Source organism: Squalius cephalus (assembly GCF_949319135.1).
Source record: "Squalius cephalus genome assembly, chromosome: 21".
In the NCBI taxonomy this organism is placed as follows: domain Eukaryota; kingdom Metazoa; phylum Chordata; class Actinopteri; order Cypriniformes; family Leuciscidae; genus Squalius; species Squalius cephalus.
In genome coordinates, this window is record NC_137142.1 from 955931 (window position 1) to 971471 (window position 15541).

Sequence of the window (15541 nt, forward strand, 5' to 3'; positions counted from 1 at the left end):
CAGGCAGCTCTGGGACGGCTTCAGTGACCTTGTCTGGGAGAGCAGGCAGCTCTGGGACGGCTTCAGTGGCCTTGTCTGGGAGAGCAGGCAGCTCTGGGACGGCTTCAGTGACCTTGTCTGGGAGAGCAGGCAGCTCTGAGAAGGCTTCAGTGGCCTTGTCTGGGAGAGCAGGCAGCTCTGAGAAGGCTTCAGTGACCTTGTCTGGGAGAGCAGGCAGCTCTGGGACGGCTTCAGTGACCTTGTCTGGGAGAGCAGGCAGCTCTGAGAAGGCTTCAGTGGCCTTGTCTGGGAGAGCAGGCAGCTCTGAGAAGGCTTCAGTGACCTTGTCTGGGAGAGCAGGCAGCTCTGGGACGGCTTCAGTGACCTTGTCTCGGAGAGCAGGCAGCTCTGAGAAGGCTTCAGTGGCCTTGTCTGGGAGAGCAGGCAGCTCTGGGACGGCTTCAGTGACCTTGTCTCGGAGAGCAGGCAGCTCTGGGACGGCTTCAGTGACCTTGTCTGGGAGAGCAGGCAGCTCTGGGACGGCTTCAGTGGCCTTGTCTGGGAGAGCAGGCAGCTCTGGGACGGCTTCAGTGACCTTGTCTGGGAGAGCAGGCAGCTCTGGGATGGCTTCAGTGGCCTTGTCTGGGAGAGCAGGGAGCTCTGGGAAGGCTTCAGTGGCCTTGTCTCGGAGAGCAGGCAGCTCTGAGAAGGCTTTAGTGATCTTGCCTGGGAGAGCAGGCAGCTCTGGGACGGCTTCAGTGACCTTGTCTGGGAGAGCAGGCAGCTCTGGGACGGCTTCAGTGGCCTTGTCTCGGAGAGCAGGCAGCTCTGGGACGGCTTCAGTGACCTTGTCTGGGAGAGCAGGCAGCTCTGAGAAGGCTTCAGTGATCTTGCCTGGGAGAGCAGGCAGCTCTGGGAAGGCTTCAGTGGCCTTGTCTGGGAGAGCAGGCAGCTCTGGGACGGCTTCAGTGACCTAGTCTGAGAGAGCAGGGAGCTCTGAGAAGGCTTCAGTGATCTTGTCTGGGAGAGCAGGCAGCTCTGAGAAGGCTTCTGTGGCCTTGTCTGGGAGAGCAGGCAGCTCTGGGACGGCTTCAGTGACCTTGTCTGGGAGAGCAGGCAGCTCTGAGAAGGCTTCTGTGGCCTTGTCTGGGAGAGCAGGCAGCTCTGGGAAGGCTTCAGTGGCCTTGTCTGGGAGAGTAGGCAGCTCTGGGATGGCTTCAGTGACCTTGTCTGGGAGAGCAGGCAGCTCTGGGACGGCTTCAGTGGCCTTGTCTGGGAGAGCAGGCAGCTCTGGGATGGCTTCAGTGACCTTGTCTGGGAGAGCAGGCAGCTCTGGGATGGCTTCTGTGGCCTTGTCTGGGAGAGCAGGCAGCTCTGGGACGGCTTCAGTGACCTTGTCTGGGAGAGCAGGCAGTGACCCTTGGAATTGGCAATGCTGTAATCCTTGGAGCCGGAATTTCTCACTCTAGAACGCACTCGAGGGTTTCAATCTCAGGAGCGGATTCGAGGGTTTCACCCTCTGGAATGGACTTGGGAGCGGACTCTGGATCTGGGGACCTGAGAGCGGAAGATTTCTTCAGGGCCTTCCAGATAGAAATAACCGACAAGAACTGAAAAGATAAAAAAAATAGAAATGTGACAATTCTATTATTTTCTCAATAGCAATGTAAACTGTGAAAAGCGCTAAATAATATTGACATAAGCAGTATAGAATTTATGTTGCCCAATTATTCTATTCTATTCTATTCTATTCTATTCTATTCTATTCTATTCTATTCTATTCTCAATAGCACAGCTTATTGAAGCAATGTGAATTGTGAAAAGTGTTAAATAAAATGGACTTGAGTAGTACAGAATTTGTTACCCACCCATTCTATTCAATTACCAATAGCACAGATTATTTAAGGTACTTAACTTGACATTCACTAGTTCGCCTGCCCGTTCAGCCGGAGGAGAAGGGGAGAGGAGGGCTGCTGTAAGAATTTGTCAATGAAATGACGTTGTGTCTGCTGATTAAATAGTATGCTCGTAATGATGATTGACAGGACTGAATGTTTAGGCTCCTCCCGAACGTACGTTTTGAATTTCAACTAACTTACCATATTGGCCATGATTTACATTAATGTTTTGACTTTATTCTTTGGAATAAATCTCAGCATATAAATCTACTCGTCATGTGTGCGATTGTGTGTGCCTGCAATGTAAAGAACAACAACAACAGAAACAAACAAACACATTTGCTTGCATACTATGGCTTGACAGATTTATTACCCAAAATAATTATCAAGATTTTGGCAGAGTTTAAAGATATTCTCTCCCAGACACTTCACAGACAGTCCAAATCAATGAATTTGCTGGTTTTCAATAATCATTTTATTAAAAATTACATTAAAATATAGGACAAATTGTGTCATCTTAAAAAAAAATACAAGCATTTTTATATACAAATACAAAAATTTCAATATATGAATTTAAAATGACAAGTAAAACACTTTTTAGGTCTATGATCAACATCTGTTCGAATGGATATGAGTCATCAAACCACACAACCGGAGCTTTCTGAATGTTGCCTTTCTTCTTGTATTTTCTGTAACTCCTCTTAGAAACAGTCATAATACTCCAATACTGGTCACCTTTGTGCCTTGACAAATATCTTGTATATTACAGTAACATCAGTCAGTTCATGCATGCATTAACAATCCTGTCTTCTGAACATATGCAAAATCTCATTCGTTTAGCACATTATTTAAAAAGATTTTTCATTTACAATTAACACATTTTCTTTGCTTGGCACTTCTATCTTATGCAGACGGTTAACTTTCCATATGAAAAAAAGATATTATTATTATTATGTAATTTTTCATATTATTGTGTTTAGAATGTAAAATATAAATAATCTTTAACTGAAACAATCTATGCAAAAACTGTAAGCTTGTGTTTTCTCTCATACCAATACAAGTCCGTCACACTGTAATCCAAAGTCACTGAACACACATTCACTGCCATTGTTAAATTACCATTTCCACACTGTATTTTGTTTAAATAGCAAAATATCAAAGCTGGAAACATCTTGCCCGCTTCTAACGGCACTAAACCTGTAACACTGTAATTGTAACTGTGTGGAAATGCACTTGCTCCTTGGATTTTTGGTGATATTCCACAATGGTTCAGTTACGTGGTTGGGAGTTGAATTCGTTGCAGATGTTGTTAATAATTTTTGATACATACTTGTAGAGGTTGTCAAACTCATCCACAAAGAAAGAGTGCTCTCTGTCCGGGTCAGTGGCGATGTATTCCAGCTCGTCCTGCGCTGCCCAGGCGATCCCGATGGAGTACGCGATCACACCTGGAGTGTGAGAGACAGCAGAGGAAAACACTTCAACTTCCATCACATCACACCGCAAATACATGAAAAAAACTCGAAAATGGGCACTTTTATTATTCAGGGCCAAAAAGTTCTAGCAACAGCCTGTGAATTATGACGTTTAATGTGATTCTAGATCTACATCCTTGGCTGGTCCTGGTACAACATTCTCAAAAATCAGTCAGATGTTAGACTCAGGGCTTGACTAACTCTTTTGCTCACCAGCCACTGTGGCTAGTGGTTTTCCAAAGTTACTAACCACTTAGCATTTTCACTCGCCACAATTTTGACATCGATACCATGGGGAAAAACTGCCATATAGATATTTTTATTATTATCTCATAATTTGGCAGCAGGTATATTAGGCTGCTCTCACTTTAAGACATGATGCACAAATCCATCATACTGTTACACATGCGTTTCCTTTCTCAACTGTTTACGTTCACTTAAAACAGAACGATCCAGGTTACTTGACTGTAACCCTGTTCCCTGAAAAAGCGGAACGAGATGCTGTGCTGCTTAGTGCATTGGGAACATCTTTAATCGTGACCAGCTGTGAATATTGTGTGTAACACGTCAATAGAATTGACCCAGAGGTATTATAGCCTTGGTCGGTGACGTCACCAGCGCGCACCCGCGACACAAGGCTATAAATAGATGAGCTGCATCGTCAGGATATTTTGTCTGAAGAGCAGTCCTGGGACATCTTCAGCACGGCAATGCAGCGCAGCATCTCGTTCCGCTTTTTCAGGGAACAGGGTTACAGTCAAGTAACCCGGGTCGTTCCCTTTCAAAAGGTACAATCGATGCTGCGCTGCTTAGCGCATTGGGAACTGGAATACCCACTCCGCCGTGCTTGGAGGTGTCTGGACCCCTTACGGTTGTGTAGGTGTGCTCACAAGAACGCGAGAAGGCCTCAGACATTAGCTTGTGATGTGATGTGTGACTCAAGGACATGAGAGCCCGGAATAGCATGAACATCCAAACTATAAAATCTTATGAATGTGTGCAGAGAGGACCAGCCTGCCGCATCACAAACAAGTTGTAAGGGGGCATCCCATGCCAGAGCATTTGAAAAGGGTGACACCCCTGGTGGAGTGGGCCCTTAGACCCGTTGGCGAAGCTTGACCGTGCGCCTCATAGGCAAAAGCAAAAGCATCCCTGGCCCAATGTGACATGGTCTGCTTGGTGGCGGCCGCCCCCCTGTTACGGCCCCCATAACAGACGAACAATTGCTCTGACTTACGCCACTGGCCAGTGCGGTGGATGTAAGCCTGAAGAGCACGGACTGGACACAGTCTGTGAGATCTCTCCTGCTCCGGCGTTGTGAACGGCTGGGGGGCAGAAGGCCTCAAGGGTGACCCGATGTTCGGTCGAGAAAGGAACCTTAGGCAGGTAGTCAGGATGAGGATGAAAAATCACTTTCACCATTCCTGGGGCAAAGTCTAAGGATGATGAAATCGACAGAGCCTGCATATTCCCGATTCTTTTTAAAGAAGTTATTGCCATAAGAAAAACATCTTTAGGGTCAGAAGTTTTCAGACGCTGACTCTAGAGGTTCAAAGGGGGTCTCAATCAGAGTTCTTGGATCTTGGTTCTTTCAGGCGGCCTGAGTCGTCTGGCCCCACGAATGAAGCAAGCGAGCAGAGGATGTTTCCTGTGTGACCAAGGCGTGGCAAGCCAAAAGAGAGGCCACATAAACCCTCAGAGTAGAGGGGCATATGCCTGTCGACAACTTTTCCTGCATGAAGTCCAGAACTGAAGGAATCTGGCAGTTGAGTGGATCTGTGGATTTATTATTGTGAGAGGAATGCTCAGAGGTAGGCTGCTCATGGTCCGCAGACCCAAGAGATTCGTCATCGTCCCCCGCGTGAACCGAAGAAGCACCGGAGCACGCTTCGAGATCATGCGAGGGGACGTGTGGATCTGGTGATCAAGCAAGCGATAGGGACGGACCCGTCTCTTGCTTGTCAGCCAGATCCATGCGGGGGCCCCACGATGGTAATGTGGGTGCGGTCTGGAAGTAGCTAAGGCGAGCACGCAGCATTTTAACTGTGAACAGCTTACAATGCTAGCACTCGCCCTGCTCCAACGCAAGAGCCCCCCCCCCAAACAAACAAAACAGTGTGTATCCAGTTCTGACACATGCAGGACGAGAACATGGAGGGACACAGCGACTCTGTTGTTAACTCATTTCTTTTTCTTTGATTTAACTCTTTTCACTTTTTATTTTATTTTTTTATCAGAGATGAGAAAGAGAAAAAATCTGCAGTTGGAATCTAACTCCTAACAAAAAATCTGTAGTAGATATAGAGAGAGATGTTTGCACACATGCACAGAAAGGCCTCTGAAGACAAAAGACCCGACGATGCAGCTGTGGCTCATCTATTTATAGCCTTGTGTCGCGGGTGCGCGCTGATGATGTCACCGACCGAGGCTATAATACTGCCGGGTCAATTCTATTGACGTGTAACACACAATATTCACAGCTGGTCACGACGTTCGTTAAAGACGTTCCCAGTGCGCTAAGCAGCGCAGCATCGATTGTAGCTTTTGAAAGGGAACTGACTATGTTTACGTGAATACTTGCCATGGCCGGCATTTTGACATTATTTTGTGTGTATTTGACTGTTTAAGCGCAATAAGCTGAGAAAAAGAACTCAATTTAGTACTGAGAGGTGGCTTTATGCGCACAAACTTTGGGTGCGAGCATCTGTGGGAATGAGTAAAATGTGCAATCCACTGCGAAATTCAAGCCCTGTGACAATATTCATCCAGAGCAAATGAAAGGAGTGAGTGAGGAGAGGTGGGTTTGTGTGTCACTCGCTGTCGGAGAGATGAGAGAGAGAGAAAGAGACACTGGTGTAGTGTGTCTATTCTGTGGAAAATGAGTATTGAAACGTTTCAGATCTTTCAGTATCAAAATGTATCGAAAAATCAATATTTTTGACAACACTACATTGCACTTATTATTTGAGATGCCTTTTTTAAAAGACTACAATTGAAAAATATGAAATTCAACCCGCCGAAGTGTCTAGTAGTAGTGACTGCGTTACACACCACTGCTGAAATACTCAAGCATCTGGCGGGTGTGCGGGTGTTAATGTCAAGCCCTGGTTAGGCTTAAGCCTGGTTTGCACCACACCGCAACCGTTCATTTTTGTGATAAATTGTTTCTGTTTTCCTGGAGTCCTTTAGACCAGCTCCGCAAAGAGAGAGAGGGCATCTGACCGAGGATGGTTTGAATGTAGGCCTGTCCTATGATCAGCCAATCATTCATTAAAGTGCTTTTAAAACATTCAAGCGCAATCAGACGCAAAATGTGAATAGACAGCGCAACAGTTCTTTTGCATCTTTTGATTTCCAGTGCTGCAGAGACCTTAAGGAGCTGGAAGGCCTGGAAACATTGGTAACGTTGGTTTTGCAGTGTTTTACAGAACTAAGATATGCTTTCTTTTGCTTGAAAATATACTCGTGTGTCATCTACGCTAGTTTGTTCATTTGCATTATTATTATTATTATTATTATTATTATAAGACTGGAACTAGCCTCTAAACCTCCTCCACCTCCCGTTTCAAGCAATGTAAAATAAAACAGTGTTTGTTTTTTGGGATGGAAGGGATGACTTTGCAATCAAAGACAACAACAATTAGACATTTGACCTGTATTATCATAGAAACACAAATTGCTTTCCCTTATTGATGACATCATACCATCGGGCAGCGGGCACAGCAGATTCCGCCAGAGTCGTTTCCTGTGTATCATAGCGAATTGCTGAATGTGGAGGCGGAGCTATGACAGATAGGGGTGTGGTCCTGTTGGGTCGGGGTTGTTTGTTTTGATGATTTCAAATATCAACAGCGTTTATCAGAAATCGCTTTCTGCACCTTTTTGGTCTATAAACTCGATAATGATGTCAACCTACTGCGTCCTACCTCACGTTAGGTGTTTCGCCGCACTCACCTTTCCGATGTACCGCCAGCGCCGGGGCCCTCACGTCATCGTAGGAGCGTCCGTCCGTGATGACAATCATGATCTTACGCTTGTTGGGTTTGGATTTGCTGAAGAGCTGGTCCGCGGCGTACGTGATGGCGGCTCCCGTACTGGTTCCTCCGCTCCAGTAGTTTATGCGCTTGATAGCGTTCAGCAAGTCGGCTTTGTTGTTGTGCTGTCCGAAAGCGAACTCCAGCCTCTGCTCATACGTGTACTGTACGATTCCTACACGCGTGTCCGTGTCCGAGATCTCGAACTCCCGCGTGACGTTGGCGACGAACTGGAGCACGGTGCGGAAGTTCCCGGTTCCCACGCTGCTGGAGCCGTCGATGACGAAGGCGATGTCGTTGGCGTTCAGGCAGGTCTTGCTGCACATCAGGCGGTCGGTGTCACACACACGCTTCACCAGAGGCTGAACGGCTTTACGCAGAGCGAACCAGCTCGTGATCGGGAGCGAGTAGAAGCCGTTGGTTCTGCACACAGCCTGCAACACAAAACAAGAAATAAAGTGTTCCTTAACCCTCTGGTTTTGGTCAGTAATTTCAGAACAAAAATTCTGGAATGGTACGAAACTTGATGACTTTTGTGGCACTTCTTATGTAAACACAAAAACAAATCATGGACATGATTCATAAAGGCTAAAAGGTTGTAAAAAATAGTACCACTTGTATTGTACACTTGCCCTGTATGTATTTATAGGCATCCAGTGGCGACATCATGGCATTAAGGCCTATTCGCATTCAAGGACGATAACATAATGATAAAGTTTAAAAATCATTCTAAATACAATAGCAGAGTCCACATCACAACTATAACAATAAATACAAGCTCAAGTATTTAAAGCGGCAGCGTAAACAGGCTTTTACAGAATATTTTCTTTATTTCTATCCACCAGATGGCCCTAATCTATGGAAGCTTGTTTCCGCCACAGAATAAAAAATAAAAGGTTATTTTTATCTCACAATTCTGACTTTTTTTTTTTTTTTTCAGAAGTGCAAATTTATATCTTGGACTTTATGATTTGTAATTGTGAGTTTACATCTCACAATTTGGACTTTATAACTTGCAATTGTGATTTCATGTCATGTCTTTTTTCTCAGAATTGGGAAATATAAATTCTCAATTGTGAGTTATAAAGTATAAAGTCGCAATTACCTTTTTTTAAATTTATTTTTATTCTGTGGCTTCCATACCAATCTGCCTCCATTCAATGGATTTTAAATACTTTTGCTCCATTTCTAACTTAAAGTCCCCCTGTGGTGAAAATCCAGCTTTTAATGTTGTTTATGTGTCTATGTGGTGTGTCTTTTAATATGCTTTAAGACAAACCATGTGCAAATTCATAAGTCAACACCATTGCTGAGTATAAGTATCAAATGTGTTTTTTCTCATAATTTAACATTTTTAAATAGAAATAAATGGTCCATAATTTATACCTTTTTATTTTATCACTTAGTAACATGAAATACAAAATGAAGAGTTCAGATGCAAAAGCCTCTAAGTGCCATCTGAAATTTTCTTATAGAATGATCATTTTTATCAAGCTCGTATATTTAAGTGAAATTACTGAATTTAAATATACGAGCTTGATAAAAATGATCATTCTATAAGAAAATTTCAGATGGCACTTAGAGGCTTTTGCATCTGAACTCTTCAAATATTAAAGAAAGAATGTTGAAATATAGTACATTCATTTAATGAAAATAAAATTATGTTCTCTGGTCTGTTTTGACCGTGAACAATACAATACTAGCCCAATAATTGTGTTCATTTCTCACGGCACACACTGAAATCGGACACCCCACCTCTCTCGATATTAATACCTTGTCAACAAAGTTGGGCTCCACCACGTTCTGTTTCTCATTCTCGTCGGGGCCCTCGATGGTGACGAAGAAGATGTTGATGCCGGACTCTCGAGCGAGCCTCGAGGCCTCCTCCACCCGGTCAGTGGGCCAGCCGTCCACCAGCACCACCGCCACGTTGGGCGCCCCGCCTCGGTTCCCATTAGCATCGCTGAAGAAGTGCTTGTTGATGTAGGAGAGGGCCTTCCCTTAAAGAACACAGAGCCAGAGTCAGCACAAAACATCTACAGTTCTGTGTTTCAATCGCAGCTCTGTTTCGCCTCCAGTCTCGGCCCTCAAACGCTTTCCTTAAATGCTTCCAGGACTCAGGGAAAGGCAGGGTGTTGCACGCCACTGCTGAAACTATCAATGCAGCTGTTAGTAAAACCTTGCTCCGCTAAGTTTAATTGAATATTCAAACTTTAAGCTCATGGATTTAAGAAGAAATATTTTTAGAAATGCTGCCCTCAGTGGACCTTAAAAGTATCGAGGCACGTCAAGCACACCTAAACATGTTGCTGCATCAAAGTCACCATGAAATCCAAATGGACAATTCTTGTGTTTTACGGAACATTGCAGTGTTTATTCTAAATGATTTATCCGCGTTCAATTTATCCTTGAATCAGAATAATTCCCTCATGTATCATCTCTTCTCTTCTCTGATGATGTGGGCGGGGCAACCTGTCACTCACATGAGATCAGCCAATAGCAAACCACAACCATCCAAACAATTCCCCACAGACACAATCAAGCCCCGCCCACATTTGTTCTTGTTCCAGAAGCGTTTCGCTCGGATATACGACACAATAGAGAAGAAAAGACCAGCGAATCTTTTAGGGGTGAGTCCAGGATTTCAATATTAGGGGAGCTCATTAGAAAACAAAAACAACAACAACAAACATTTAATATGTGTTGAATATTGATGCCATATTTCTTACCAACACATGACACTTGCTTTGACATTTTGTCATTTAAAATTCATGCATTGTGTGTGCTTTAAGTGTCCAGAGAGTTTTCATGGTCACTGCAGTCCTCAGGGGTTTCAGAGTCCAAACAAGTGTGTTTGTGTAAATCATATAGAGAAGATGAAGGGCTACGGCTCTGATTAAACATCATCCAACCAGATTCTTCAAAGCAGATAATGCTGTGTCCTCAGGCTATCTTTGACTTTACAGGCAGCTGCTGTTTTACAGGATTCATCTGTTTTATGAAAGTGAGACACTATCTATAACACAAACCATACAACCAAATCTCTAGGTTGGATAAACCTCAGGCATTTGGTCAGCTTACACAGAAACACCACAGAGTGGCACCAGCCCTGTAATTTCACCACTGTTCCCAGCTCAGATTTAGATCTTATTTGGAACAGAGATGTGAAACCACGTGATAACTCCAGCTCAGAGCGGTTCAGTGTTATTCACTCACCTACATGTGACAGACCTCCCTTCTGGACGATTTTACTGATGGCTGGCTTCACGTCATTGGAGCTGGAGAACTGTTTCAGACTGAATTCTGTGACCGCATCATCCCTGGATCAGAAATTAAATGCTTATGATTTGTCATGCCAGTTATATTTTGGTACATTTGTGTATGACAGCATGTAAGTTCATTTAGAGATGTACAAATCTGCAAATCTCCTGATTACTGATCAGAACTGAAACTCAAAGAACCGCTGACTTCAATAAATGATACATTATACTCAAAACAAATCAAGCTAGTTTGGGATCAGTAAGGTTTTTTTTAAAAAAAAAAAAGAGATTAATATTAAAGGGTTCAAAAGTTACAGTAAAGACATTTATAATGTTGCAAAAAATTCTACTGTAAAAATGCGGTTTGTTTGATTTTTCTATTCATCAAAGAATCCTAAAAAATAAAATGTTTGACGGTTTCCACCGAAATCTGAAGCAGCACAACTGTTTTCAACACTGATAATAATCATAAATGTTTCTTGAGCATCACATCCTCATATTAGAGTGATTTCTGAAGGATCATGTGACACTGAAGACTGGAATAAATTACACTTTACTATATATTCACATAGAAAACAGCTGATTTACATTGGAATAATATTTCACTGCTTTTACTGTATTTTAGTATTCTGTATTTTATCAAATAAATACATCCTTGGTGATTATACTGTAAGAGAATAAACAAACAAAAAAATCTTACAGAATCTAACAGTAGTGTATATAAATATATATTAAATTCCTTAAAGGGACACTTCACCGATTGGCATTAAGCTTTGTATCAGTAGAAACCCGGTAGTATTTTCGAATGATGTGCTTCCCTCCCTCATGTCCCCCTGAGACCAGAGATTTCTGTATTGTGTCTGGAAAAAAAACCTCTGATGATGCAAAAATCATCATTTATCGTCATCAGAGGCTCTTGTGTCCAGAGGCGAGAGACTCCAGCCAGTATGAGGAGCAGTCCCGCATGTGTTCAGCCCGCCCATAGGGGGAGCTCACGATACAGAATGTACAAATAGTGTCAGCCATCTAACTCGTCACGGAGACTCACGATAAAACGGCGTCTTTTCAGTTTCGAGTCACTAGTAGCCTAGTTGTATAATATCTCCCGACACTACCCTCTGTTACCGGTAGGCGTGGCTTGGGAGTGTCCTCGTAGAGCAGCGAAGCAAGTGCATTCTGGGAGTTGTTGTCTTTCATCCACATGAGCCAAAACTACATTTTCTGGCTTTTCTCAGTCTAGAAGTCACCAACTTCTAAAATAATTTCACATTTCTACTACATAAATGACCCAATTTTACACATTCATCTTTCCAGCGGTGAAATATCCCTTTAACTCAATATTCTACAATCACCTTTAAGATTCATTCACATCTCTGATGTTCTTGTAATGTAAAAATATTTTCACTTTAGTCAGTGAAAGTATAATGATATTGTACCTTTCAGTGGATCTTTCATCTAAACAAGTGTGTAATATGTTAATAATCTGTATATATGTCTATTCTGACTTAACCTAAACGTGTCTTAAGACGGTCATATTTTTATTCTTTAATCTTATTTTTTGTTTTGTTGATGTATTTATCTGTGTGGACTGGAAGCTTCATTACCAAGAAAAATGCCTTGTGTACGCGAGCAGAATTGGTAATAAAGCTCTTTCTTATTCTGAGGGGAAATTAATGTATGCTAAAACCACATTTTATTCGTAATTTTGCGAATACTAACGGGATCATGTTAGTTGTAGGTTGAGTGACAGTCCCTCAATTGTTCTTATTAATAATCCTCCAGCATCTGTCTGTTTTCTGGCACAGGGACACATTATTACCCGTATTGAATGATGCCCATCATGGCTCCTTCTACGCCCACATTGAGAGCCTGGGAAACCTCCACAAGGAAGTCTTTCTGAATCTTGAATCGTCGTTTCCCGATACTCCAGCTGCCATCCATGAGGAACGCAATATCAACTTTACAAGCTACAGAGACGGATGAGAATCCAATGAAAGCCATGAAAGCAAGCGAGTATTAGTCTATTATTATCAGTGTCAGTTTTGAAGGAATGTACTTGGATCTCCGTGTGTCCGATCGCTGATTTCAGGAGCTCTGGCTGTTGAATCGTGTCCTCGAGTGTTGGGAAATCCTGGGAAATCAGAGGATGTTGCTATTACACATCAACCCTGTACCTTATCTATAGTACTGTGAAGAACTAAGTGTATGAACATATTATCAAGTCCCAATTTAAAAATCAAATAGTTTGCCTACATAAGAAGAAAGGCCACTAGAACCTGGTACTGGATTTTGCTGATCAAGTTACTTAACTTTTTAATGCAAAACATGTAATAAAGCAACACAGGCTCATTGCAAAAACATTTCTGCAAAATTATTTTTTTAAAGTGAAATGTCCAGTGAGTGGCACCAAAAGCGTGTTTAATTTTCACGGAAACAGATGAATGTGAATTTTGTAACTTATTATTATGATGATCGTTCAAAAATGAAATGTCCAGTGAGCGTCGTTACAAGATTAATGCGCTTGAAAATAACATCGCACCTACACTAAACCCTAACCTATAGTGTGTACAAAAACAAACATGTGATAAAAACACATTTGCTGAAGCAACCGTGCCATTTTAAAGCTTCTTTGAGCTCTTTCATCGTGACTCGTACCCGAGCGATTCTGCACTGCTGTATCAGGTGAGCTACTGAGCAAGTTTACTTTGTTAAAAAAGCCACACAAATTGAGCTATTTATGTGATGCAAACATCAAAATGCATTAGTTTACAAATCATGCACTATGATAAAAGTGTTTCAGCTCATAACATAGTATTGTGTAAGGAACAGCGTGCAAATAAGTTTATATTAATCAATAATATTTCCCTGTACAAAAGGAATACAATTTGTTGGTGTTTTACTGTGTTTAGTGTTCATTTCAGCTGGAAACGGCAGTGAATTGTGTGTATAGGAAAGTTTTTCCAATGAGCTTGTGTTGCATTGAAGGCTTTTATCTGCCTCCATCAATACTTCAGTCAGTCGTTAGTTTCCTCACCTGACTCGAATGGGTTTGACTCCGCAGGCGCCTCTGTGACAGTAATCACACACTAATTAATGATTAATCACACAATCATTAAAAAAACATCCAATATCCAATCACAGTTTCTTAAAGTGCCCCATTATGCTTTTTCTGATATTCCCTTTCATGTAGTGTGTAATAGAGATGTTTGTGAGTGTAAAAGATCTGCAAAGTTTCATAGATCAAAGAAAAGAAAGTCTTCCAAAAGAAAGAAGTGATTCTGAACCGAAAAGAGTCGTCAGTAATTCAGTCTCACTTCCTGCTGAATCTATTTAGGTTTGTAACTAATTTGCATAATGCACTGGTCTTGATTGGCTGAGCAGCGTCTCTTAGCTCCGCCCTCAAACACTGTAGTGTATCTGAGACTGAAGAGTTTGGTTCGTGACGTTCGTGTCGAGAAGACGCTGTTTCTGCTGACAAAGCAAATCCACTTTGATGAGATTGATACGGTAAAACCCACGCCATCATTACTGTTCGTATCACTGTGAATCAAGAGCTGTGTCACATATGATAATGAGCGTTTGCTTTCTGACCAATCAGAGCAGAGCAGCTCACAGAGAGGCGGGGTTTAGAGAGACTGAATCTTTGATGGAAGCGTTTCAGACACTGAGAGGAAAGAGCTGATGTGCAGTGGAGATTATGAGGACATTACAGTGTTTTTTGATCTTGGATGCATGTAAACGTATCGTAAGAGATTCCAAAACAACATTAGGAACTTCTAAAATAGCATAATAGGTGCACTTTAAGCAGACACTGGACTATATTGTGCATTGTGAAAGAACTGTGGGCTTTTGTATATAAATGTGCTTGTGTTTGTGACACACCTCTGCTGGGGCTCGTCTCAGGCGGAGGCTTGCGGTCTTCTGGCTCACGAGCTGGAAACAGAGATCATGTACACATGAGTCTGGCCTCCAGTTTCACAAACACACAGTGACTCACAGTGATGGTGACCCTCCTCACTACAGTAACACCAGTAACAGATTTCAGATCAGCCACGAGCCCTGTGGTTTTAAACATATACAGTAAAGCCGAGGGCCATACACTTCTTCCCATGAAACCGACCCTGTGGTACAAACCCAGAATCCAGCAGAAGAAGACTGAAGTTCCCAGCAAAGACTCCTCTGGATCCAGACACGGGGACAGACATTATCGTGATATGAGTGTGCGGTCCATCACTCGGCCATCAGAGACTCGCTGCAAGCCTCCTACCATTCCTATACTCACTTGTTTTCTCGAAGATGCATTTATTTGTTCTGTTCTCTATATACTATTTTATTTTGCTTCATGAGTATAATTTATTATTATTAACCTTTATTTAACCAGGCAAGTCACTTATAAGAACAAGATCTTATTTTCAACATCAGGAGAGTTAAAATCTCCTGAAAGTCGTGCAAAAAATACATTACCATACACACACATACACATTCATTTAAAACATTTAAGGCTGTGTTAAAACACTCCCTAGTAGTTTTTTAAATGCAGAAATTAAATTTCATGTCTCAGTTGTCACGCTTATTTCTATAGCACTTTATATAATACGGATTGTTTCAAAGCAGCTTCACCAGTAATAAAGAGGAAAATAAAAGAATCAATGATGCAATTTTTTGCTTCATTAAATATGAGACAACCTCTGGGAGACGTACTAAACCAGATCATCTCGGCCATGTTGGAAAACCGGCTTAAACCAACTAAACGAAACAGCTTGGGATAGTTTATGATTTTATTTCAATAGGAAACCCTTGTTTTAACACATATGGAACATTGCATATGTGTTATAGCACATGTAAACAGTAACTTATACTCTTCACATAGACTTTTACGCTTTATTTAGCATTAC

General features: G+C 42.3%; 1 protein-coding gene across 10 annotated transcripts in view; it reads right to left on the reverse strand.

Moving 5' to 3' along the window:
* Positions 1-2218: 2218 nt before the first annotated feature.
* The window catches only part of vit (vitrin), a 36807-nt gene continuing 23484 nt past the window's right edge, over positions 2219-15541 (reverse strand). For all 10 annotated transcript variants that reach the window (XM_079854526.1, XM_079854518.1, XM_079854522.1 and 7 more), the window contains 8 exons: positions 14529-14579; positions 13681-13713; positions 12703-12777; positions 12466-12613; positions 10603-10706; positions 9160-9386; positions 7307-7820; positions 2219-3325 (listed from right to left, as the gene is read on the reverse strand). In XM_079854526.1, the coding sequence (XP_079710652.1) occupies positions 3147-3325; positions 7307-7820; positions 9160-9386; positions 10603-10706; positions 12466-12613; positions 12703-12777; positions 13681-13713; positions 14529-14579 (1331 nt within the window). In that variant the 3' untranslated portion in view covers positions 2219-3146. The remainder of the gene's footprint in view (positions 3326-7306; positions 7821-9159; positions 9387-10602; positions 10707-12465; positions 12614-12702; positions 12778-13680; positions 13714-14528; positions 14580-15541) is intronic.